The sequence below is a fragment of the Crinia signifera genome, chromosome 12 (genome assembly GCF_055691185.1).
Source record: "Crinia signifera chromosome 12, ASM5569118v1, whole genome shotgun sequence".
NCBI classification, from domain to species: Eukaryota; Metazoa; Chordata; class Amphibia; order Anura; family Myobatrachidae; genus Crinia; species Crinia signifera.
Window position 1 is genome coordinate 75,191,300 of NC_139228.1, and position 24,692 is coordinate 75,215,991.

Consider the following 24,692-nt stretch of genomic DNA (forward strand, 5'->3'; position numbering starts at 1 on the left):
GAAAAAATAAAATACTTTATTCAATTATTTAAAACCAACACACAGAAGTGATTTCAAATAAGAACAATGTTTATACAACATATCTGTACAAAGCTAAAAAAGATACGCACATTATAAACGAGGGTTTCATTTGTAGAAGATCTCAATTTAAACAAGAATTTCAAAAGGTACCCTGTGCAGGCACGAAACGCATAGATGCCACATTGATATAGGATGAAAAATCTGCTTTAGCTTCACCTTGGGTGCCTGCATTACATGCACCACCTGCAACCAAAGTAGAAGTGTTCCCGGTGTGCTTGAGCCGCGATCACCCCATTACACTGACCACTACGGTGCTCTTCTTGTCCGCTGCACTGGCGCTTACACACCATTGGAGGAGCAGCGTACCCAATGGTCCACATCCAGGATGTACTACCACTACAGTGACCTAGACCTGCCATTGGTGCTTCTATTTTACAGAAACTACAACTTTAACCATTCCTAATTGAGGAGCAGACAGGAGTACAGCTAGGGAACCATCACATGAAGAGTATAAGAAGTCTGTAGGAAGACAATTAAAGGGAGGGAACTTTTCACTATTGTTGGCTTCCCTTATCCCACACAAATCCACTGACCACACTCATCTCACACCGGAAAGCGTGCGGGATCCAGTGGGAATAACGGGCTTACGGAGCTGTAGGAGGAACTGGTCTGTGTACACACACTCACTGGATCCTCTGACTGATCATGACCTAGTTACCCGTACATAATGGATTGTGTGACTTCCATTCTGATAGATAAGTATATGTTTTAGAACACAGGTTCTTAACCTCGGCTCTCAAGTCCACACACAGTGCACGTTTTGCGGGTCTCCACAGAATCACAAGTGAAATAATTAGCTCCACCTGTGGCTCTTTTAAAATGTGTCAGTGATTATAAGTGCACTTGCCGGGTGATCTGGGAAAACGTGAACTGTGTGGGGTCCTGAGGACCGAGTTTGAGAACTCCTGCTTTAGAACACTTTCTTCTTAGCATATATCCATGAGGTCACAGTTTGTGAGGTTGTTTTACCCTAGACATGAATGAAATCTATACAGTTATAATTGTATTTCTATTTAGTAGTACTTTTTTGGGCTGGGATCATTTGGTCTACAGCATGATGGTCGACACCGTTAGGTCAACATGGGTCTAGGTCGACATGGGATTTTTCACAGGTTTTTTTACCCGAATGTCAACACAGTCGACATGGACACAGTTTAAAGTGCACCGCATCCCCTCGTATCGCTCAATATGCTTCGGGCACGGTGCCTCGTAGACCTCAACCCACTATTGTATTCTCCCACCACGCTGGGCAATTGCGGCCCTCCAGATGTTGATGAACTACACATCCCAGCATGCCTTGCATCAGTTTCAGCATTGCCACATAGCAAAACTAATGCAAAGCATCCTGGGATGTGTAGTTCATCAACATCTGGAGGGCCGCAATTGCCCAGCCCGCCCTGTCGGCACAAATGTCGGCTCAAAAAACAGTGAAAAACCCCATGTCGACATTTTGACTGTAGACCTAGAGACTGTCGAACTAATGACCTTTCGACCTAGAACCATGTCGACCTAATGACTGTCGGCCATCATGCTGTAGACCAAATGACCGTATCCCGCTTTTTTTGCAATTTGAGGTGACATTTTTAATAAATGACATTTAATCTAATGGTTTTCGCTTGTGATTATTTAGTACTCTGGTTTTATTTCCTGGGCCACGTTTTATATGTCTGCCAGGTTTAATGTGCAAGGACCGATACCCACAGAAACCTGCTGCTCAGATTTATTTCCATGTAGAACGTACATGTTACACATTGTATTATCTATACATCATATCCATAAGTGCCAGGAACAATCTGCTCTTTCAGGTTATCATTTATTTTCTAAAAACTGTCAACTACATGATTCACAATTTAAAAATGGATCTGAGCAATGAGACGCAGGACGGATAAGAGGCCGCGGCCCGAGCCACAAGAGGCCGCGGCCCGTAAGTCTTCTATTCTTACTCTGGCTGCGGGCCGAGCCACAAGAGGCCGCAGGCCCGAATAAGAAGCGAAGACTTACGGTTTACAGTCTAATCTAAAACCAAGTAGGAAATTCTTACAAAAATAGAATTTGTATTTACAGGGTTCACGAAAACAAAAATCGCTCATCTGTCCTCAGAGACATCGGAAAAATAATGGTCCTTCTCCTCCTCGTCATCCGACGTCTCTGGATCATCATTTTTGAAGAGTTTCCCAACCAGCGAAGAGTCTGCAGCATATAAAATAGCAGAGAACAGATGTACAAGGTATTACTGATGTAATGTAATATAGGAGAAGGAATACGTAACACCAAGAGCAGATTCTTTATCAGTTTGTCATTTGGTACCAGTGCCATTGCTGGTCTGTGATCACATACTCCGGTTAATTATACAGCATTTATTCATTATGGTCATTATTCTGTGGAATTCTACAAAGGTGTGTGATCCAAGCACCACTAGAACACTTACAGCAGGACACTCTCCTTACTAAAGTTTCCCAGACTGATAGGAACACGAAAGCAGCTGGTTACAGCAGCACCTGTACTATAGGCTGCCCTCCTGTGCTACCGATATCTCAGGATATACAAGAGGAATTGCTTCAAAAGAATTTCATTTTGATATAAATTAATCTGCTACTAGCATCCTGAGACTAAGCTTCCAGAGGGCATGAAGGACCCAGACAGGCCGGGGATGCAGTACGCCCCATACTTACTACAGCTGGCCAGTATTGCCACAGAATTTTTGGTGTATTGTGTACAGAGAGACGTTTTATTGCTGCAATGTTTTATAGCGCTCTCTGGTATCTTACAGGAGTGGGGTCAGACATCCTACCCTAGGTAATAGCGCCCTCTGGTGTCTTACAGGTGTGGGCTCAGACATCCAACCCTAGGTATATAGCGCCCTCTGGTGTCATACAGGTGTGGGCTCAGACATCCTACCCTAGGTAATAGCGCCCTCTGGTGTCTTACAGGTGTGGGCTCAGACATCCTACCCTAGGTATATAGCGCCCTCTGGTGTCATACAGGTGTGGGCTCAGACATCCTACCCTAGGTATATAGCGCCCTCTGGTGTCATACAGGAGTGGGCTCAGACATCCTACCCTAGGTATATAGCACCCTCTGGTGTCTTACAGGAGTGGGCTCAGACATCCTACCCTAGGCAATAGCACCCTCTGGTGTCTTACAGGTGTGGGGTCACACATCCTCCCCTAGGTAAATAGGTCCCTCTGGTGTCTAACAGGAGTGGACTCAAAAGCCTAGCCTTCAACCCAATTACCAGTAACCAATGCCAGCCCAGTGAGGAAGCAAGTTTGTTATTGCTAAAAGTTGCTAAGTAGATCCAGATTTACAGGTTTGCGGCCTGTGTTCCAACAGCATCACCTTTATTTACACAGTTAATTGTAAAAAGATGGAAAATCTGTCTGTGATTTGTTTCCAGATCACTCCATCAGACTGAGGCTAGTTTAGTGTAGTATATACCTTTATGGAAGATATGAATGTGTTTCCTAGTGAAGGGCCATGGAGAGTCGCCCCACAGCTAGATCCCTGAGACCCCACAGCTACATCCCTGACCCCTACCCAACTTTAGCTTTAAAGGGCTGCAGCACCTAAAATATTAGGTTGATAACAAAAGAACAGCATCTTGGTTAGGAAACAGAGTTTTACCACTAACATCACTCACAGGAGAGGGCACTGACTGGCCAGAATTACAACATTGTGAGAAGACCAGGAAAACCTGCCCTGTTAGCAGTCCCAGTCAGGACTTTAGAAACCCTGTCTGTGTAAGCCAACATTCCATGAGAATTATTTTTTTTAAACCTTTGCATGTATATTTCCCCAATGATAAGTGGCATAATAAATACACTACACATGGAATTATTTATAATTACCTTTGTTTGGTGATGGAAATTGAAAGGTGGGTTTCTCATGATAAAAGTCTTTCTGTAATTAAAAAGAATAAAACACATGGCATCATGTTCTATATTAAAGAGGAAAACATGGGGGGGGGGGGGATATACTAGGATGGGATTTCTATTTTACACGGGATGTCAGTATGGGCTACCAATCAGAATCTACTTATTTATTTAGCACCTTCTAGAAGATAATAGATAGTCGCTGATTGGTTGCCCATAGCAACATCCCTTGTGAAGTAGACCGCTCATCTCAGTAAATTTCCCCCGAGGGGTTTGTACTCTGTTCATGCTTTATAAGTGGATCTCATTAGTAAATGATGTAACAGGACAGGCGTCTGGCCCCAGGAATGATACCAACTTGTCCGGTAAGTCATAAACATAACCTAGGAGGACAGCTATTGTATGGTGATCATCGTCATCATCATAATAAACAAACAAAAAGACAGAAGGCAACAAGCCAAACAGACTAATCAACATCTGATCCAACCATGGTGGGTGATAAAGCCCTGTACCGCATACCAATCTACACAGGAGCAGCACTGGGGAATCTGCAGCATTACTATGGCCAACAAGGGTGGGAACAAAGTCATGCAGACCAGCAGCCACGGAGGTCAGAAGACATGAAGTCTGCAACACCTTGTTCCCAACACTGATACCTATTGATGCCCGTCATGGATTCGGGAGTCCGATCCCCTGACAGGAGTTGGTGTTCTACTTACTGAGACTACAATGGGGAAAGATAAAAGGACTAAGCCGAAAAGAAAGAAAAAGAGACCACGCCTCAGGGAAATCCAGGAACCAACAACACACAACGGAGTGTTAAGGTGCCCATACACTATGCAACTTCTCCCCTCAAGACCGCCTGGGACCCTCCAGTGCGGCAGGTTCGCATGCGAAGTAGCCCTCCTGCATGTGATCTCCGCTCCCTGTCACCGGGAGGGGGTCTGATACAGAGGTTATACAGTACGTGCAGTACTTCGGGTCCGATCCGATGCACACAGGACTGCGGATCGGATGTCAGACACATGCTATTTGGGCCGATTTCACATTGTGTCTGGGGGCCTTAGGACTCAGACACTAATTGCAGAACATAGAGAGATGTATATAGAGGAAACAACAGAGTGCCTTTATTGCGGTGCACAAACAAGAGGGTATAAATAAAATATAACCTTTAACCCCTTCCCGACATTTGACGTATATATACGTCATGGCCGGGATGTACTTCCCGACACATGACGTATATATACGTCATGACTTCAAAGTGCCACTGCGTCTCGAGACGCAGTGACAGAGGGACGATGTCTGCTGTCCCTGACAGCAGACATGTCCCTGCATGCCCAGGGGGGGCTGCGATGCCGCCCCCCCCGTCGGCGATCACTGTGATTGGCTGTTCATTGTGAACAGCCATTCACAGCGTTTTCCTGTGTTACTGGCGAATCAGACGCTCGGTAACACAGGTGTCAATCACCGCCGGGCGTCAGGGGGCATGAGGGGGTCATCGGTGACGACGACACCTCACCCCACCTGCCCCCAAGGCTGTGATTGGTCCGTGGGACCCACGGACCAATCACAGCCAAGGCGCGTGATTTAAACTAACGGTGACTGCGCTGCAGACGCCATTCCGGTCTGGAATTGCGTGCAGAGCGGTCACCGTGCCAATCTGTCGTGATACATACCTGATCCTTGCCTGAAACTTACCTGATCACCGCTGGTAGCGTGCTGCCAGCAGCTGGATACTTCCTGGATCTTGTGACTTGTGTGTGTGCTGCTGCAGCAGTGTCATAGAGTCACAGATCGTGAGAGATAGGGACAGATAGTGACAGAGAGTGATAGAGAGTGATAGAGAGTAATAGATAGAGAGAGATAGAGAGAGATAGTGACAGAGTGATAGAGAGTGCTATATTTTGTGTCTGCTACCCCCCCTTTTGTGCTGATCAGTATATCTGTGCTGATCAGCAACTTTTTGGGGGTGCAGGTTTTTTTTTTTTTATATATACCTGTCAGTTGCTGCCAGTTGCACTGTCAGTTGCACCAAAGGTTGTGCACCTGCTGCCCCTCACTGGTAATCAGTGTCGCATCACTGATCACCTTTTTTTTTTTTTTTTGAGGGTGCTGTGGGGTCTTTTTTTAATTTTTTTTTTTACACACACTGTGATTTTGTGGGTGTCCTGTGGCCACTGTGCGCTGATCAGTGACGTACATCACTGATCAGCTTTTTCGGCACAGGGTTGATCTATTTTTTTTTTTTTTGATCAAATTCCTGTTGCCTTTGAGCGCTGTTCAGTGACGGACGTTACTGACCAACATCTGTGCTCAATTTTTGGCGCAGGACCTTTTTTTTTTTTTTTAACCCCTTCAATTTTTTTTTTTTTATTGGGATCAAATTCCTGTATAAAGTATTTTTTTTTTCTGCACTACATACACACTACACACTACATACCCCCCGTGTTGAAATAAAGTTTGTACCCCCCCTACACTATACACGTGTTGAAACATTACACTTACAGAAACACAAAAATAAAAATGGCATCCCAAATGTCATCCCAGTCATCCAGAAGAATGTATTCAGCGGAGGAGGCATATGCCATGCTTGCCTCTGACTCTGACACAGCCAGTGATGCAAGCGGGGAATTTGAAGGATTCGCCTTAAGCTCCTCTTCCTCCTCTGCTGATGAGGGACCCCCTCAAAGACGCCCCCGTAGAGCAGCTGAGACCCCCCCCCCAAATGATTGATCCCGTATAGACCCCACCACCAGACAATTTTGAGCCCCAGGTTCCTGAGTTTTTGGCCATCCCAGGAATCCAATTTGATTCAGCAGGTCTCAGAGAAATTGACTTTTTCAAATTATTTTTCTCTGATGATTTTATAAATTTAATGGTGGACCAAACTAATTTATATGCCCAGCAGTTTATTGCTCAAAACCCCACGTCATCATTTGCTAGGTGGACCCCTGTAGATGCAGTAGAGATGATGACGTTTTGGGGTCTGGTGTTACATATGGGCATAGTAAAAAAGCCAGAAATTAGGCAATATTGGAGTACAGATGTTCTGTACAGCACCCCATTTTACCGTATGGCCATGACTCGGGCTCGTTTTGAGATAATCCTTAAATTTTTACATTACACCGATAATACACTGTGCCCACCCAGAGATGATCCCACCTTTGACCGGCTATTCAAAGTCAGGCCGGTCATTGATCATTTCAGTGCCAAATTTGCAGAGATGTACATCCCTGAAAAATTTATTTGTATTGACGAGTCCCTTATACATTTTAAAGGAAGGGTTAAATTCCGCCAGTACCTTCCCAGTAAGAGGGCAAGGTATGGCATAAAAATGTATAAGCTGTGTGAAAGCACCTCAGGGTACACCCACAGGTTTAGGGTATATGAAGGGAAGGATTCAAGAATTGAACCGCCAGAATGCCCCCCCTCCCTCGTAGGTGTTAGTGGAAAAATTGTCTGGGATTTAGTGCACCCCTTCCTGGATAAAGGTTATCACCTCTATGTGGATAACTTTTACACTAGCATCCCCCTGTTTAAGGCCCTTGGTTCAAGAGGTACAGCAGCTTGCGGTACTGTGCGTAAGAACCAAAGAGGCCTCCCAAAAACGCACATTGCCCAAGTAATGAGAAGGGGTGAAAGCAGGGGAATATGCACCGAAAATATGTTGTTGGTCAAATATAAGGACAAGAGGGATGTCCTTATACTGACAACAATTCATGGAGACAGTACCACCTCCATCCCTGTACGAGGTACCAGTACCCACACCTCAAAACCTAATTGTATCCTAGATTACAATAGGTACATGGGCGGAGTGGATCTTTCAGATCAGGTACTGAAGCCGTACAGTGCCCTGCGGAAAACAAAAATCTGGTACAAGAAGCTGGCCGTGTATATCATCCAGATGGCACTGTATAACGCTTACGTGCTATTCCGTTCTACCAGCCAGAGGGGGACATTTATGCACTTTCAAGAGGAAGTCATAAAGGGCCTAATATTTGGGAACCAGCAGGCAGAGGGCCCCAGTACTTCTAGTACTGGCCCCCGTATTGTACCAGGGCAACCTTTTTCATAACGAAATCCCCTCCACTGCAAGAAAGGGCAGGACACAAAAAAGGTGCAAAGTTTGCTATAAAAAGGGAATAAGAAAGGAAACTATTTTCCACTGTGAAACTTGCCCCGACAAACCCGGCCTATGTATAAAGGAGTGTTTTAAAATATACCACACATCTATGGATTATTAGGTTCATCATTTCACCGTGCTTCGGGGGTCTTGCTAATGCCACATAGCACCCACCATTCATTCCACCAGAATCTGAGCTGCAAAATCCAAAAATCACTCCTTCCCTTCTGAGTCCTGCCATGCACCCAACTGGTATTTTTTGGTCACATATGAGGCATTGCCATACTCGGGAGAAATTGGGGCACAGATTTTGGGGTGCTTTTTCTCCTTCATACCTTCTGAAAATGAAAAATTTTGAGCCAGAACTGCATTTTTGTGTAAAAAAATGTAATTTTTCATTTTCACTGCCCAGTTGTATCAAAATTGGTGAAACCCCTGGGGGTTTGAAATGTACACTATACCCCTAGATGAATTCCCTGAGGGGTGTAGTTTGCAAAATGGGGTCACTTGTGGGGGGGTTCCACTGTATTGGTGTTTTGGGGGTCTTGCTAATGCGACATAGCACCCACCAACATTCCACCAGAATCTGTGCTGCAAAATCCAAATATCACTCCTTCCCTTCTGAGTCCTGCCTCTTTTTGGTCACAAATGAGGCATTGCCGTACTCGGGAGAAATTGGGGCACAGATTTTGGGGTGCTTTTTCTCCTTCATTCCTTGTGAAAAGGAAAAATTTTGAGCCAGAACTGCATTTTTGTGTAAAAAATGTAATTTTTCATTTGCACAGCCCAGTTGTATCAAAATTGGTGAAACCCCTGGGGGTTTGAAATGTATACTATACCCCTAGATGAATTCCCTGAGGGGTGTAGTTTGCAAAATGGGGTCACTTGTGGGGGGGTTCCACTGTATTGGTGCATGGGGGGTCTTGCTAATGCGACATAGCACCCACCAACATTCCACCAGAATCTGAGCTGCAAAATCCAAAAATCACTCCTTCCCTTCTGAGTCCTGCCATGCACCCAAATGGTATTTTTTGGTCACATGTGAGGCATTGCCGTACTCGGGAGAAATTGGGGCACAGATTTTGGGGTGCTTTTTCTCCTTCATACCTTCTGAAAATGAAAAATTTTGAGCCAGAACTGCATTTTTGTGTAAAAAAATGTAATTTTTTATTTTCACTGCCCAGTTGTATCAAAATTGGTGAAACCCCTGGGGGTTTGAAATGTACACTATACCCCTAGATGAATTCCCTGAGGGGTGTAGTTTGCAAAATGGGGTCACTTGTGGGGGGGTTCCTAAATTTTAGCATCTTATGGTGCCTAGAAACCTACATGGTGCCTAAAAAATAATCTCATAAAAAGGAGGCTCCAAAATCAAGTAGGTGCTCCTTCTATTATGAAGCCTGTGGTTTGGTCAACGTGCACACTAGGGCCACATATAGGATATTTATGAAAACAAAAGAATTGGGGGAATCAATTTTTAGTCACATTTCTCTAGTAAAATCTACTGTGTTCCTTAGAAAAATGTATTAAAATTGCAAATCTGCAAAAAAAATGAAATTTTGAAATTTCACCTACACTTTGTTTTAATTCCTGTGAAACACCTAAAGGGTTAACAAACTTCCAAAATGCTGTTTTGAATACTGTGAGGGGTGCAGTTTTTGAAATGGCATCATTTATGGGGGTGTCTCACATACAAGTCCCTCAAAGTCACATCAGAACTGAACTGGTCCCTAAAAAAATCAGTGTTTGAAATTTTCTTGAAAATTTGAGAATTTGCTATTCATATTGTAAGCCTCCTAGTGTCCAAAAAAATTAAAAGGAAGTTGAAATAATGATGGAAACATAAAGTAGACATATGGTCTATGTTAGTTATTAACTATTTTGAGTGGTATGATTATTTGTCTCACAAGCAGAAAATTTAACATTTTGCAAATTGCTAAATTTTCCATTTTTTTTACGACATTTTGGTATTTTTCACAAAAAAACACAGACTGTATCGACCCAAATTTACCACTAATTTGAAGTACAATGTGTCACGAGAAAACAATCTCAAAATCACTGGGATAAGTAAAAGCAAAAAAAAGTTATCCCCACTTAAGTGATACATGTCAGATTTGAAAAAAAGGGCTCTGTCAGGAAGGCAAAAACTGGCTGTGTCAGGAAGGGGTTAATAAGTATATTAAAAATTGTTGCGAAGATAAAACATACATGTAATACACAATACACAAAACAAGGGTTTTAATACAAAGGAATTGGACTTCCTGACGTGGCGGGGGTCAGAAAATGTGTGGTCTTTTTACTGGTAAATAATAGTAAAGCAAAAGGGGTGCGACCGGTGTCAATGAAGGCAGTGGATATTAATTAGTACTCCACAGATTGGGAACCTTGTCCCTATTTGGCCTTATTATCAGGAGTGATATGTACAGAAGACTGGTGCGGGCAGCATCCCGTCTGCTGCCTGTCTTATTTAGATGCTATGTGAGACGTTCAAGGACTCACGTCTGTCTTCACAGCAAAAGGATGCTTCCATATAGCAATACAGTTTTAAATCACCATGTGTCTACGTTATTATTATTATAATTTTATTTATAAGGCGCCACAAGTGTTTCGCAGCGCCGTACAAAGGAACAATACAGGGAGACAAAACTTGGCATAACATTGAATAAATAACAAAAATACAGTACAAATAAAGAGCCCCACAGTTCAATACACATTACAGCTTAAATGTAAGTAGTGAGGACCCAATCAACATACAACTAGAGGCTTGAGGCCAATGATGGAGATGAGTATGAAGATGGTCACTGAGTGTTGGAGTAAAGGAGAGCTGTGAGTGAAATGTGAAGAGAAGTGGGCTTTGACAACAGGAGGGAAGAGGGCCCTACTCGGAGGAGCTTACAATCTAGTAGGAAGGGGAGACAGACAGATTACAAGAGGTGCAAGCGAGGGGGTGGTGGTTAGATAGCAGGATGTAAACAGGCAAGGGGTCGGAGAACCAGCTGGTTTATGCAGTGGAAGGGTACGCTTTGATGAATAGGTGAGTTTTCAGTGCCCGTTTGAAGCTTTGCAAGGTCGGGGAGAGTCTAATGGAGCGAGGGAGTGCGTTCCACTGAAGGGGTGCAGCACGGGCAAAGTCCTGTACTCTAGCATGGGAAGCAGTGATTAGGGTGGAGGAGAGACGACAGTCGTCAGCTGACCGTAGAGGGCGGGAGGGTGTATGAATGGAGATGAGGTTAGAGATATATGGAGCAATGGAATTAGAGATGGCCCTGTATGTGAGTGTGAGGTGTTTGAAGAGGATTCTGTAGGGGAATGGAAGCCAGTGCAGATTTTGTTAAAGGGGAGTGGCAGAATTAGAGCAGCCGGAGAGGAAGATAAGCCTGGCTGCAGCATTGAGGACAGATTGGAGAGGAGCTAGTTGGGATTGAGCGAGGCCGGTGAGGAGAGCATTACAGTAGTCAAGCCGTGAGATGACTAATGAGTGGATGATCAGCTTAGTTGCACTCTGTGAGAGAAAGGGCCTGATGCGAGCAATGTTGCGTAACTGGAACCGGCAAGAATGGGCCAGGGCTTGGATGTGGGGTGCAAAGGAGAGGGAGGAGTCAAGAGTGACACCCAGGCAGCGGAGTTGGGGAACAGGGGAGATGATGGTGTTGTTAACAGTGATAGAGATATTAGTAGGGGGCATAGCTCTGGGTGGGGGAAAGATAATAAGTTCGGTTTTGTCCATATTCAGCTTCAGAAATCGCTCAGACATCCAGGTAGTGATGGCAGCGAGGCAGTTGGAAACTTGAGAGAAAACAGTGGGGGACAGATCAGGAGAGGAGAGGTAGATTTGGGTGTCATCTGCATAGAGGTGATATTGGAAGCCAAAGGAGTTAATGAGTGCACCCAGAGAGGAGGTGTACAGAGAGAACAGAATGGGGCCAAGGACGGAACCCTGAGGGACCCCGACAGGAAGGATAGAAGGTGGTGAGGTAGAGCCAGAGGCAGAGACTGAGAAGGAACGGTTGAAGAGGTAAGAGGAAAACCAGTTGAAGACTGTGCCAGAGAAGCCAATGTTTTGGAGTGTGTGGAGGAGGAGAGGGTGATCCACAGTGTCAAAGGCAGCAGATAGGTCCAAAAGGATAAGCAGGGAGAAGTGACCCTTGGATTTGGCTGACAGCAGGTCATTGGTGACTTTCACTACGTTTGATTATTATTAATAGTGGGATGGCGTTGGTTTCCATTAATGACAGCGTGTGCCCTTGTTATATAATAGCCAACAGAGCCCTGCGGCTTGACGGGTCCTGGACCGTGTTCTTAATGAAATCACTGCACATATCACTTCACACTCGATGTAGTAACAGTGTTGCCACACGTGCTGGCATATGCTTTTAGATTAGTTATCAGCAGACCACTGTAACATGAGGGCGCACCACAATGCTATATATAAATCAAACATCAATCAACCCACTTTCCCCCGCTCACGAGAAACGCAGACGCGCGTTTCGCAAATGAGCTTTTTCAAGACTGAGAGTCTCCTCAGAGATTAATTATTGCTATATGAACTTTACGCTCCTGTGTCTTGAGATGCCAGAAGAAGTAGCCTAATTCTAGGTCTCATTGCGGTAGCCTTACCCCATACCAGATCCCATTTCACGACTGACACAATACTAGTGACGTCAACACTAGCCTTTGGGCTGAACTAAAACACATGAGAATGCAGCCTGTAGGAGCAAGGGAAATCCAAGGGGCATGAGCAGAGACTACCTCCATCTAGTCATCAAACAAAGTCTGTGTTCAAACCGTACCTATAGACAACGCTTGTTAGGTCAACAGTATCATTACAAATATGGTAACGTGTCTTATGATAGGTGTTGCAATATGGAACCGATAGACAATTTATTCTGTAACAGAACATTTCCCCCTGACATAATACAGACAAAACATACCGATCGCTTCTTTAAGTTGTCCCAGCACATGACCTTGTCCCAATTGTGGTTCTTCTGAAGTCTGTAGAGGTACTGATCATTCTCTTCTCTGTGTGGACATACAGAACCGCTTACTGAGCAAGTAAACCACATTTTACAATAATAATATTAACAACGGCTGTTACTAAATATGATATTGTTGAGCACTGCCCCCATCACCTCCTGCTGATCACAAGTGCAGCCAGATGTATCACGCTGATCGTGTGGAGAGCGATAAACAGCCAGCCAATCAGCTCCTAACCATTTACAGCAGGCATTCCCAACCATGGTCCTCAAGGCACACCACCAGTGCAGGTTTTTTAGATATCCGGGCTTGAGCACAGGTGACTTAATTAGTATTCGGATTAAACCATCTGTGCGGAAGCCTGGATATCACTAAAACCTGCACTGTTGGTGTGCCTTGAGGACCGTGGTTGGGAATGCCTGGTTTACAGGCAGGGAATGAATAATGACAGGTAGGAGCTTATTGGCCAGTTGTTCATCACTCTCCACTTTATCACTATCTGCTCAGCACTGAGGACCAGCTGTATCAAGCTTCAGTCTATCCAATGATGAGTCAGTTTCAGTAATGGCCTCACATGTTCAGGGGCTCCAGCATTCCGGGGGTGAGGTAGTCACACTGAGGAGTAGAAGCCAGCGAGAACACACAGGAGGTCGGGGTGGTTGGGTTTAGCTCGGGCAGTTGGAAGTCAAATTCCTCTTGACTGCTGCTGTTCAATTTCGGCATCTACGTGTACAAAAGAGACATAGAAGAAAACACCACATTATGGGAGCTGATTGGCTGGTGCAATATCACCTTCCACATAACATTATTTATTGGGATAGATACCAATTCTCCATCCATTTACCCCATAATAACTGTGCGCTACTGGCTGTATACTCCCCATCCACCACACACACACACACACACACACCAATAAAATGCTAGAATTGTCCATTGTCCCCATGAAAGTCAGAAGATCTTTCTCCATCATCCATGAAAGAAGTCCGGAAGCAGAGCGCAGGAAGACACCAGTTCACCAGCAGGGATGTGAGAACAGCTCAGCCCCAGTGTACTGGACTTTGGGGGTCATTCTGGTTGGCTTGATAAGCAGTGGTAGTTCGCTGCTCAGCAAGCCTTTAGTGCGAATGCCCGGCGCCCACTGTGAATATACCTTCTACACTGTGAATGGCTGTTTTGCACATCCATTCGCAGTCAGTCTCTGCTGACTTAGACTTGCGGCATCCTGCTCGGAGAACTGGGCAGGCCCCGGCAGGAAGGTTGCCGCCGGTGTTTGCTTGTGGACGCCCAGTTTTTTTTCTGGGCTCACCCACTGTTTTGATGGGTACACCCATAAAAACGCAGGGTGTTCGCATGCGATTCCCCCCCCCCCGCCTCCATCACGACCGCTAGTGCGAGTGCCACAGAGACTATGCAAGTACCAAAGGCACCCGCACAGAAGCCCTGCACATGCGCATACGCGCAGAGCCTTAACATCGGTCCTCCGTGCGAACACGCGGGGGACCGAACAGACTTTTCATGCTGGTGGTCTTCTTTAGCTTCATAGAAGACAAACAAGTCACCTGTTCTAATGGGCTGTATGATGAATATAGATTAGTTATCCCTTACACCATTAAGTGATGTAACCCCCCTTTGGACACATCAAGGGTAATAAAAAAAAATACTGAAAATCACTTTCAATTGAAAAGATGCTTTCGTCCTGGTAACAAAACAATGAGGGTAATTCAGTCCTGCTCGCTTGGCTGCCTCATCTGCCCACCCCAGGCAGGTAGGGGCACGCCTGCATTTGCAGGTGTCCGCCCAGCGTTTCCATGGGCGCACCGTTTTTTTTTTTGTGGGCAGCCCCCTGCTTGTCACTCATTCTCTCGCCATCGGGGCCTAATTCGGACCTGTACGAAAACCTCTGAATCGGCCCCAATGTCCCTAGTTACGATCCTGTACTGTCAGAGGTCATTGCGTACAAACTGCTGTGGTCCTGAAAATCCCACATATCCAATATCGTTACCAGAATGAGTTGGTAATGAATGAATGAACAGACAAAGTAATAAATGAATTACATTCAATTGTGAAAGAGAATTAGGTGGAAGGTTTGGGATCAGAACATTTTGTGCCAAATGACATACCCTGCCAATCGGTCACCAAGGGCTTTTTCCAGATGGTCACCGGTGCCCTGTCTCTCAATCCAGCAGCCCTGAATTCCAACGCATTTCAAGCTACAATACAGTCTTCAAAATGAGCTCAATTGCAGCTCGAAACGCATCGTGGTTCCTCGATCCTGTAACGGCCTCAATCCCATTGCCTGTGCTTTACCTTCACTTTCTCGTTCTGGAACATTGTATCGCTGAACAGGTCGTCATGGTCATCCACCTCCATCTGATCCAAAAACTCTCGCATTTGCCGCTTTCTTTTTAGAGTCCCCACTTTCGCTGTGATTTTTACAGTCTCCTTTTCTTTACTCTTTGCTAGGAGACAGAAATCACTCCCAGTTAATGTTATGTCCCCCAGTCCTTCCCATCGGGCTGCACAGAGGTATTAATGCAACGTTTACATTAATACAATAATTACTTTGGGTGGGTAATTTTATTATATTAAATCAATGTTGTCGGATTAGAAAGAAACACTCAAGTTACTGCCACAAGTGTACTGTGAGGATACAGTATTTAATGTAAAGATGCCAACACATATGGTGTAATATTACCGCCTCACAGCACTGAGGTCATGGGTTCTATCCCCACCATGTGTTATATATACAGGGCAGTACGGACGGTGTAATGGTTACATTACTGCCTCACAGCGCTGAGGTCATGGGTTCTATCCCCACTATGTGTTATATATACGGGGCAGTACGGATGGTGTAATGGTTAGCATTACTGCCTCACAGCGCTGAGGTCATGGGTTCTATCCCCACTATGTGTTATATATACGGGGCAGTACGGATGGTGTAATGGTTAGCATTACTGCCTCACAGCGCTGATGTCATGGGTTCTATCCCCACCATGTGTTATATATACAGGGCAGTACGGATGGTGTAATGGTTAGCATTACTGTCTCACAGCGCTGAGGTCATGGGTTCTATCCCCACCATGTGTTATATATACAGGGCAGTACGGATGGTGTAATGGTTAGCATTACTGTCTCACAGCGCTGAGGTCATGGGTTCTATCCCCACCATGTGTTATATATACAGGGCAGTACGGATGGTGTAATGGTTAGCATTACTGTCTCACAGCGCTGAGGTCATGGGTTCTATCCCCACCATGTGTTATATATACGGGGCAGTACGGACGGTGTAATGGTTATAGCATTACTGCCTCACAGCGCTGAGGTCATGGGTTCTATCCCACCATGTGTTATATATACAGGGCAGTACGGACGGTGTAATGGTTACATTACTGCCTCACAGCACTGAGGACATGGGTTCTATCCCCACCATGTGTTATATATACAGGGCAGTACGGATGGTGTAATGGTTAGCATTACTGCCTCACAGCACTGAGGTCATGGGTTCTATCCCCACCATGTGTTATATATACAGGACAGTATGGACGGTGTAATGGTTAGCATTACTGCCTCACAGCACTGAGGTCATGGGTTCTATCCCCACCATGTGTTATATATACAGGACAGTATGGATGGTGTAATGGTTAGCATTACTGCCTCACAGCGCTGAGGTCATGGGTTCTATCCCCACCATGTGTTATATATACGGGGCAGTACCGACGGTGTAATGGTTACATTACTGCCTCACAGCACTGAGGACATGGGTTCTATCCCCACCATGTGTTATATATACAGGGCAGTACGGACGGTGTAATGGTTAGCATTACTGCCTCACAGCACTGAGGTCATGGGTTCTATCCCCACCATGTGTTATATATACGGGGCAGCACGGATGGTGTAATGGTTAGCATTACTGCCTCACAGCGCTGAGGTCATGGGTTCCATTCCCACCATGGCTCTAACTCTGCGGAGTTTGTATATTCTCCCCGTGCTTGCGTGGGTTTCCTCCGGGTGCTCCGGTTTCCTCTCACAATCCAAAAATATACTGGTAGGCTAATTGGCTCCCAACAAATTAACCCTAGAATGTCTGCGTGCGCATGTACATGTGGTAGGGAATATAGATTGTAAGCTCCACTAGGGGCAGCAACTGATGTGAATGTTCAAATATTCGCTGTACAGCGCTGCGGAATATGTGTGCGCTATATAAGAAACGTAGTAAAATAAATAATAAGTAAATATATATAGGAACTATTGTAAATAACGGAATATATTTATGGAAACTGATACCAAGCAGACAGGTTTGTCCCCAATGCCAGTTTGTGTCAATGACTTGTTCATAGCTGCACCATCTGCTTTACCTGCAACTTTATACCAACTTAGTTGGCACAAAGGGAATGATTCAGACCTACTCGCACGCCCACCCTCTCCCCGCCTTGTGTACGCTTACATGCGGACACACGGAGGAGAATCATCCGATTGTCACTCACCATCGGATGATTTCTCCAGCCGTCGCTCTGAAAAAGTAGGTCTATACTTACTTTTCAGATGTCCGCTAGGGTATGCCCAGTGTTTTTGTGGGCACGCCCATAAAACCCTGGGTGGTTCCCTGGGTCCGTCCAAACTATGGCCCTCCGGCTTTTGTGAAACTACGAGTCCCATCATGCCTTGCCACAGTTTGCTATTAGGGAAATGCTAAAACTAGGGCAAGGCATGCTGGGATGTGTAGTCAGGCATTTTTGTTGCTATGGGAAACTTCTCCACTTTAAATTTTTTGAAAGTTTGATGCATGTTGCCCCCAAGTCTAGATTTTACAATGGGATCCTTTTCAACATAAAATGTATTAGAAAAACAACAAAAGATAATATAGAAAGGACTTTGCAATAAGGGAGGGGCATCTACAGCTAATTTACATAATCAGGTAAATGTTCCCAGTTAGAATTATGCCATTTACACTTGCATTGGATACAGTTTGTTGATACCTTATACACCCATGTCAGTACGGGTGTGGTATGCGCAATGACACGCTTTTGTTGAGTGCAGTCTAAATTTCCCGAAAGGTGCCGGATAACTCTGACAGCTGGGATTCCGGCGGCCATTTCTCCAACATCGGAATCACAACGGTCAGTAGTCCGACAAGAGGGGCGAGCGCATTGTAGGAGAAACGACCGCTGGAATCCCAAAGGTCAGAGAGTCATCCAGCACCCGTCGGCACAGCTTAAGGTTCTCAGCCAATTACTGGTTGCCCATTCATTTGTATTGTTTTTTATTTTCTTACAGCTCCCTGCTCGCCTGCACCCCACCCGCTGCCTGTGTGTCCAAGCAATTGGCAGAGAGAACTATTAGCCAATCACTGGCTGCCCATTCCTTTGAATCGTTTTTTTTTCTTCCAGCTCCCTGCTTGGCTCACCGGCATCCCACGCCTGCTGCCTATGTGTCCAAGGAATTGGCAGAGAGCTCTCAGCCAATCACTGGCTGCCCTTTCATATGTATTTTTTTTTTCTTCCAGCTCCCATCAATGGCTCACCGGCATCCCACGCCTGCTGCTTCTGTGTCCACTGCCCCTGCTCGCCTCGCAGAGTCCCCTGCCCGCTGCCTGTGTCCGCTGCCCAGCTCGCAGTGTGCCCCACCCAGAGGCTGCACATAAGCTTTGCTAAAACTTATGTGCTGCCGGTCCGACCTCCAGACTCCAAATCGGGTGAAATCTGGCCCAAATCGCAAAGTGTATGTGGGCCTTAAGACTGCTCTCAACAAAAGTGTGTCAGAACTACACAATAGTACACACTGGCATCCAGTGGACTGCAATGTGAACGTTAAAAACATCTCATGCTTTTGCCTTTGCAATTTATATTACTTTGCTTTTTCTTCTTGGCAGTAGCAGATTTTTGCTTTGGTTGTGCTTTTTTCCCCTTTCTCTCCTGTCTGTCCATATGTTTCTCCTGGCAATGCTGGGCAGATCGGCTTCCTACCGCCTTCGCAACATCCTGCCAAAATCCTCTCTTGTAAGGTGGTATAGAAGACACAGCCCTGTAAATCCACAAAATTATTATTAAAGATCAATCTCACACCATAGGCCCCACCCTGCTTCCTGTTCTAAGTATCGCACTCCCTGGCCCCACTCTGCTCTCAGCATCTCACCCCCTATCCCCACCCTGCTTCCTGCTCTCAGCATCTCACCCCCTAGCCCCACCCTGCTTCCTGCTCTCAGCATCTCACCCCCTAGCCCCACCCTGCTTCCTGCTCTCAGCATCTCACCCCATAGCCCCGCGCTGCTTCCTGCTCTAAGCATCTCCCATACTAGCCCCACCCTGCTTCCTGCATCTCCCATACTAGCCCCACCCCTCTTACTATTCTCAGCATCTCACCCCCTAGCCCCGCCCTGCTTCCTGCTCTCAGCATCTCCGATCCTAGCCCCGCTTCCTGCTCTCAGCATCTCCCATCCTAGCCCCACCCCTCTTACTATTCTCAGCATCTCACCCCCTAGCCCCACCCTGCTTCCTGCTCTCAGCATCTCCCATCCTAGCCCCACCCTGCTTCCTGTTCTAAGTATTGCACTCCCTGGCCCCACTCTGCTTTCAGCATCTCATCCCCTAGCCCCGTGCTGCTTCCTGCTCTCAGCATCTCCCATACTAGCCCCGCCCTGCTTCCTGCATCTCCCATCCTAGCCCCACCCTGCTTCCTGCTCTCAGTATCTCATCCCCTAGCCCCGCTCTGCTTCCTGCTCTCAGTATCTCCCATCCTAGCCCCACCCCAGTTACTGCTCTCAGCATCTCATCTCCTAGCCCCAAGCTGCTTCCTCATCTCAGCTTCTCCCATCCTAGCCCCACGCTGCTTCCTCATCTCAGCTTCTCCCATCCTAGCCCCACGCTGCTTCCTCATCTCAGCTTCTCCCATCCTAGCCCCACCCTGCTTCCTGCTCTCAGCATCTCCCATCCTAGCCCCACCCTACTCTCAGCATCTCCCATCCTAGCCACACCCTGCTTCCTGCTCTCAGCATCTCCCATCCTAGCCCCACCCTGCTTCCTGCTCTCAGCATCTCCCATCCTAGCCCCACCCTGCTTCCTGCTCTCAGCATCTCCCATCCTAGCCCCACCCTGCTTCCTGCTCTCAGCATCTCCCATCCTAGCCCCACCCTGCTTCCTGCTCTCAGCATCTCCCATCCTAGCCCCACCCTGCTTCCTGCTCTCAGCATCTCCCATGCTAGCCCCACCCTGCTTCCTGCTCTCAGCATCTCCCATGCTAGCCCCACCCTGCTTCCTGCTCTCAGCATCTCCCATGCTAGCCCCACCCTGCTTCCTGCTCTCAGCATCTCCCATGCTAGCCCCACCCTGCTTCCTGCTCTCAGCATCTCCCATCCTAGCCCCACCCTGCTTCCTGCTCTCAGCATCTCCCATCCTAGCCCCGCTTCCTGCTCTCAGCATCTCCCGTCCTAGCCCCGCCCTGCTTCCTGCTCTCAGCATCTCCCGTCCTAGCCCCACCCTGCTTCCTGCTCTCAGCATCTCCCGTCCTAGCCCCACCCTGCTTCCTGCTCTCAGCATCTCCTGTCCTAGCCCCACCCTGCTTCCTGTTCTCAGTATCACACCCCCTAACCCCACCCCGCTTACTGCTCCCAGCATCTCACCCCCTAGCCCCACCCCGCTTACTGCTCTCAGCATCTCCCATCCTAGCCCCACCCCGCTTACTGCTCTCAGCATCTCCCATCCTAGCCCCACCCCGCTTACTGCTCTCAGCATCTCCCATCCTAGCCCCACTCTGCTTCCTGCTCTCACTACTGACTGCTGTTTATTTCTACATGCTTAAAAACTAAGGGATCAAAAATTGAATAGCCTACAACCTGAAGGCATCAGCAAAATGTAGGCGTCTAATCAATGTTTTAAAGTGATAACTATTTAAAAGACGAAACCAACCCGATTGCCAGACACCAGGATCTTGCAGATGCCTCCAAATTGCAGGCCAGTACAGTTCCCCCTCATTGTTTTTAAAATCCTGGATTAAAAGGATTTTTTTCACGCAAAAAAAAAGAGGGGTAACCGAATTACCAGGAAAAAAAACTGTACACAAAACAAAGTGGTGAACTCTTCCTTTTACCAAGCAAAACCATGTACAACACCACAGTTCTCGAACAGCACACTGACAAACACTTTAATACTTGCTTGTTAAGCTTCTCCAGTTCTTTCTTCGTCCATTCCTCCTCACAGCTTATTGCTGAAAATGGTTCTGGGTTGGAACGAATATCTGATTTGTCTTTCACTTTCTGCAGAGCTACTTTTAGACTTTCAGAGTCATAAGATCTGTGGATAACTTTGCTGCTCCTCTTGGGTTGGTTTTGGTCGCCAGGTCCATTTTTCTCATTGTTGCTGTCTTTAGGATTTTGGTTACCATTTATTTCTGTACTGACAATGGTCCCCGATTCCATATGGGTTTCATGTTTTTCAAGGAGATTAGAGAATTTTCCTCTGCATGAAGTAGGGGTAGAATGGCTCTGTATTTTTGAGGAATTACTATGTTGTGTTGGTCGGTTCTCCTCTGCAGACTCTGTTAAATGGTTCTTACGCTTTGCAGCACTCGAGAGAGTTCTTGTGTCTGCTGACTCCACATTGACCAAGTGTTGGTCAGAACTAGACAAAAGCTTTTCTCTACCTGGGAAGTGATCTGAAGGGGACTGTTTCTTTGGATCATTAGTCTTTGGAGTGTCTCTGCTTGAAACATTTTCCTCTTCTGAGTCATGAACCTTAGCCAAAGGACTCTGCGATTGCGCAGAACTAGCTGGCTGGCTATTTTTGTCAGTGCCACCACCAGAATGTTGTTTTTCCTTCTGACTGCTAGCCAGTCGAGAGCTTTTTCTTGCAGTCATTTCTGTTTCTGAACATTCCAGAATATCACCCAGTTGTTGCACAGAAGATATTTTATTTTTCATACTTCCATCACGAACCGTAAGACTCTGTATCGTCTGAGAGCATGACGGCTGTCTCCGCTTCTTTCCTGAAACTTTTTCCTCCTCAACATCATCAGATTCTTCTAAATATCTCCGTGGTTGGGCAGAGCGAAGTGGTTGTCTCCTTTTAGCTGGGACAGGTCCTGGGAGGGTTGGTTGACGCCGAGCTCTAGTCCCCCGCCGCAAGCCCTTTACTTTATCTGGTTCCGCAACAGGACCCAGAGATTCACTTAAATCACTCCGTACCTGGGCAGAAGGAGACTGATGCCTTTCTGTACTTGGGGCATGATTTGGAACAATTGGATTATTCTGAGTCTTGATCGGTTGTTTAGAGTCTTTTCCTGAACTTATTCTGTCGTCTAACATTTTGGAATGATCATTTCGTTTTTCAGGAGTCCGAGAACGTAGTCTTCTACTTGATGCGGAATTAGATTTTATTGGGCTGTTTGTTTTCAGACTTCTAGGATTTCGTTGACACTTACGTGCTGGTAACACTTTTTTAGAGACTGGTTTTGATGTCCTTTTAGTATACAAGTAAGGTTCATAATCATCAGAGGAATCCTGGTCTGACGAGAGGACTATCTCAACGTCACTGTCTTGCGACGCGCTTGAGATATTTATGGTGGCCTGAGAAGCTGCTTTGCTCCTGGTAAATTTCTTCTCTATTTCTTGCTTCCCATTTTCCACATGTGGCTCATCATCAGACACAACGTATGTGTCAGTGTCTTCTGAACGATGATGGCCAACTTGAGGTTGCAAATCTTTTATTTTCAGAACATTCTTGGATTGCGTGGGTGGGAGCAAAAGTGGAGGAGAATCCTTGATGCGACTTTCCTCACTCTCCTCTGGGATGGTTATTAAAAGATTCTTAGAGGCGCTAGGAGAAACCTTGGACTTTGGAAGCATTTTATGAAAGAGGTGCTCAGATACTAAGGAGGAAATAAATATATACAGTATGTTAAACAGGATAATTGAATAGACTAAAATATGTACCATCAATTTTATTATTTGCTTTTTTCTCATGTAGTTACGCAAGGAGGAAAAAAGGAAGACCGAACGTGTATATTGGGCGTGCCTGTTAAATGAACAATTGTCTAAATTATGAACTAACGCACACACATAAAGGCAAAGTAATCTAGAAATTCAAATGAAAACGTTTGATGGCGGCCAGTAATTCTGTAGCTCATATATTTATCAGTGGCGAAAGTATATATATAACTCTGGGCAGATGTATCAAGCTTCAAAAAGTGATAAAATAGAGAGCGATTAACAGACAGCCAAACAGCTCCTACTTGCCATTTTTCAAACCCAGTCTGTAACATGGCACTTAGGAGCTGATTGGCTGGACGTTTAACTCTCTCCACTTTATCACTTTTTGAGCTGGATACATCTGGCCAAATGTCTCTAAAGCCTCAGACAAGATATCAGTATAGTATAAAGGGATGCGGTAATTTGGTCTACAGCATGATGGTCAACAGTCATTAGGTTGACACCATTAGGTCGACATGGGAAAAGGGTCTAGGTCGACATGGTTCTAGGTTGACATGGTTCTAAGTCGAAAGGTCATTAGTGCAACATTGTCTAGGTCGACAGTCAAAAGGTCTACATGGGGTTTTTCACTGTTTTTTGAGCTGACATGTGCCGACAGGCGGTATTTCATGCCCTACCATCCACTAGGGCGTGGTGGGAGAATAAAATAGTGTGCCGACCATAGCGAGGCCCGTGCCCGATGCATGGCGAGTGCAGCGAGCGTTGCAAGGGGATGCGGTGCACTTTAAACTGTGTCCATGTCGACTGTGTTGACATTCAGGTTAAAAAAAAGTGAAAAACCCCATGTCAACCTTTTGACTGTCGACCTAAACATTGTCGAACTAATGACCTTTCGACCTAGAACCATGTCGACCTTTTCTCATGTCGACCATCATGCTGTAGACCAAATGATCCCAACCCGATACAAAAGGAGAGACGCATAAAATTAGTCTCAAATAGGGACTTATATCAAACAGCAAAAAGATCACTGGTGATTGTGTAAGTATTGTATCCACCTAGTGCAGTTTCTGTCATGTGATGCCTGCGGATTAGTCCATAGCTGACAAATCTATTGATTTATATACAGATTGTCTGTCACTGCATCATAATAGGTAGAATATAAACTATAGCACAGTATTAGGAATTAGCCAAAAAAAAAAAAAAAAAGGAAGAGGGTAGTAGCCCAAACTTGACTCACACTGAATAGAAACACTTTAACAGAGTGCAGCCAACTGAAGCCGGGACAATGCAGGGAGCAGACACATACATTACGTAGTGTTCATTCTGGCACCCTTATCTTTAAAAACCTGCACGGTGCCGCTCCCTGCCTGGGGTGTCGCTCTCTGCTGTATTGCTTTGAGCACAGGTCTGGCCTGTATATCAGTGCTGAAATACAGACTAAACCGTGCAGGAAGCACCACAGCAGAGAGCGACACCCCAGGCAGGGAAGAGGAACTGCACGGGTTATAAAAAAGATTATTAATGGACCAATATAACTAAACAAAGCACACGTAAGTAAATCCTTAAAACATGGACTGTGATGGTCTAAACTGGGAGTGAGGTTGCAGGCAGCCTTTATATGCATCTGGAACCACTATAGAAGTCTACAAGTCATTCACAAATCTATTTGTCTTGTGTATGGAAGCTGGACTTACACATTGCCACCTCTCCTCCTCAGGGACTT

At 45.8% G+C, this 24,692-nt stretch overlaps 1 protein-coding gene across 1 annotated transcript; it reads right to left on the bottom strand.

Annotated features, from left to right (window-relative positions):
• Positions 1-1,875: 1,875 nt before the first annotated feature.
• On the bottom strand, positions 1,876-24,670 carry MIS18BP1 (MIS18 binding protein 1). Its single transcript, XM_083167769.1, has 8 exons — positions 24,664-24,670; positions 21,198-22,908; positions 18,899-19,071; positions 15,358-15,509; positions 13,625-13,773; positions 13,008-13,095; positions 3,930-3,981; positions 1,876-2,271 (listed from the first exon to the last, which is right to left on the bottom strand). The coding sequence occupies exons 1-8, from the start codon at positions 24,665-24,667 to the stop codon at positions 2,168-2,170; spliced, it is 2,433 nt and encodes an 810-aa protein (XP_083023895.1). The 5' UTR covers positions 24,668-24,670; the 3' UTR covers positions 1,876-2,167.
• Between the last annotated feature and the right edge of the window lie 22 nt (positions 24,671-24,692).

Coding starts and splice junctions, on each gene's coding strand:
- MIS18BP1 (XM_083167769.1), bottom strand. Junction 13,096..13,624: donor ATGCTGGAGCCCCTGAACAT/GTGAGGCCATTA, acceptor ATGTCCACACAG/AGAAGAGAATGATCAGTACC. Junction 2,272..3,929: donor ATTTCCATCACCAAACAAAG/GTAATTATAAAT, acceptor TATATGCTGCAG/ACTCTTCGCTGGTTGGGAAA.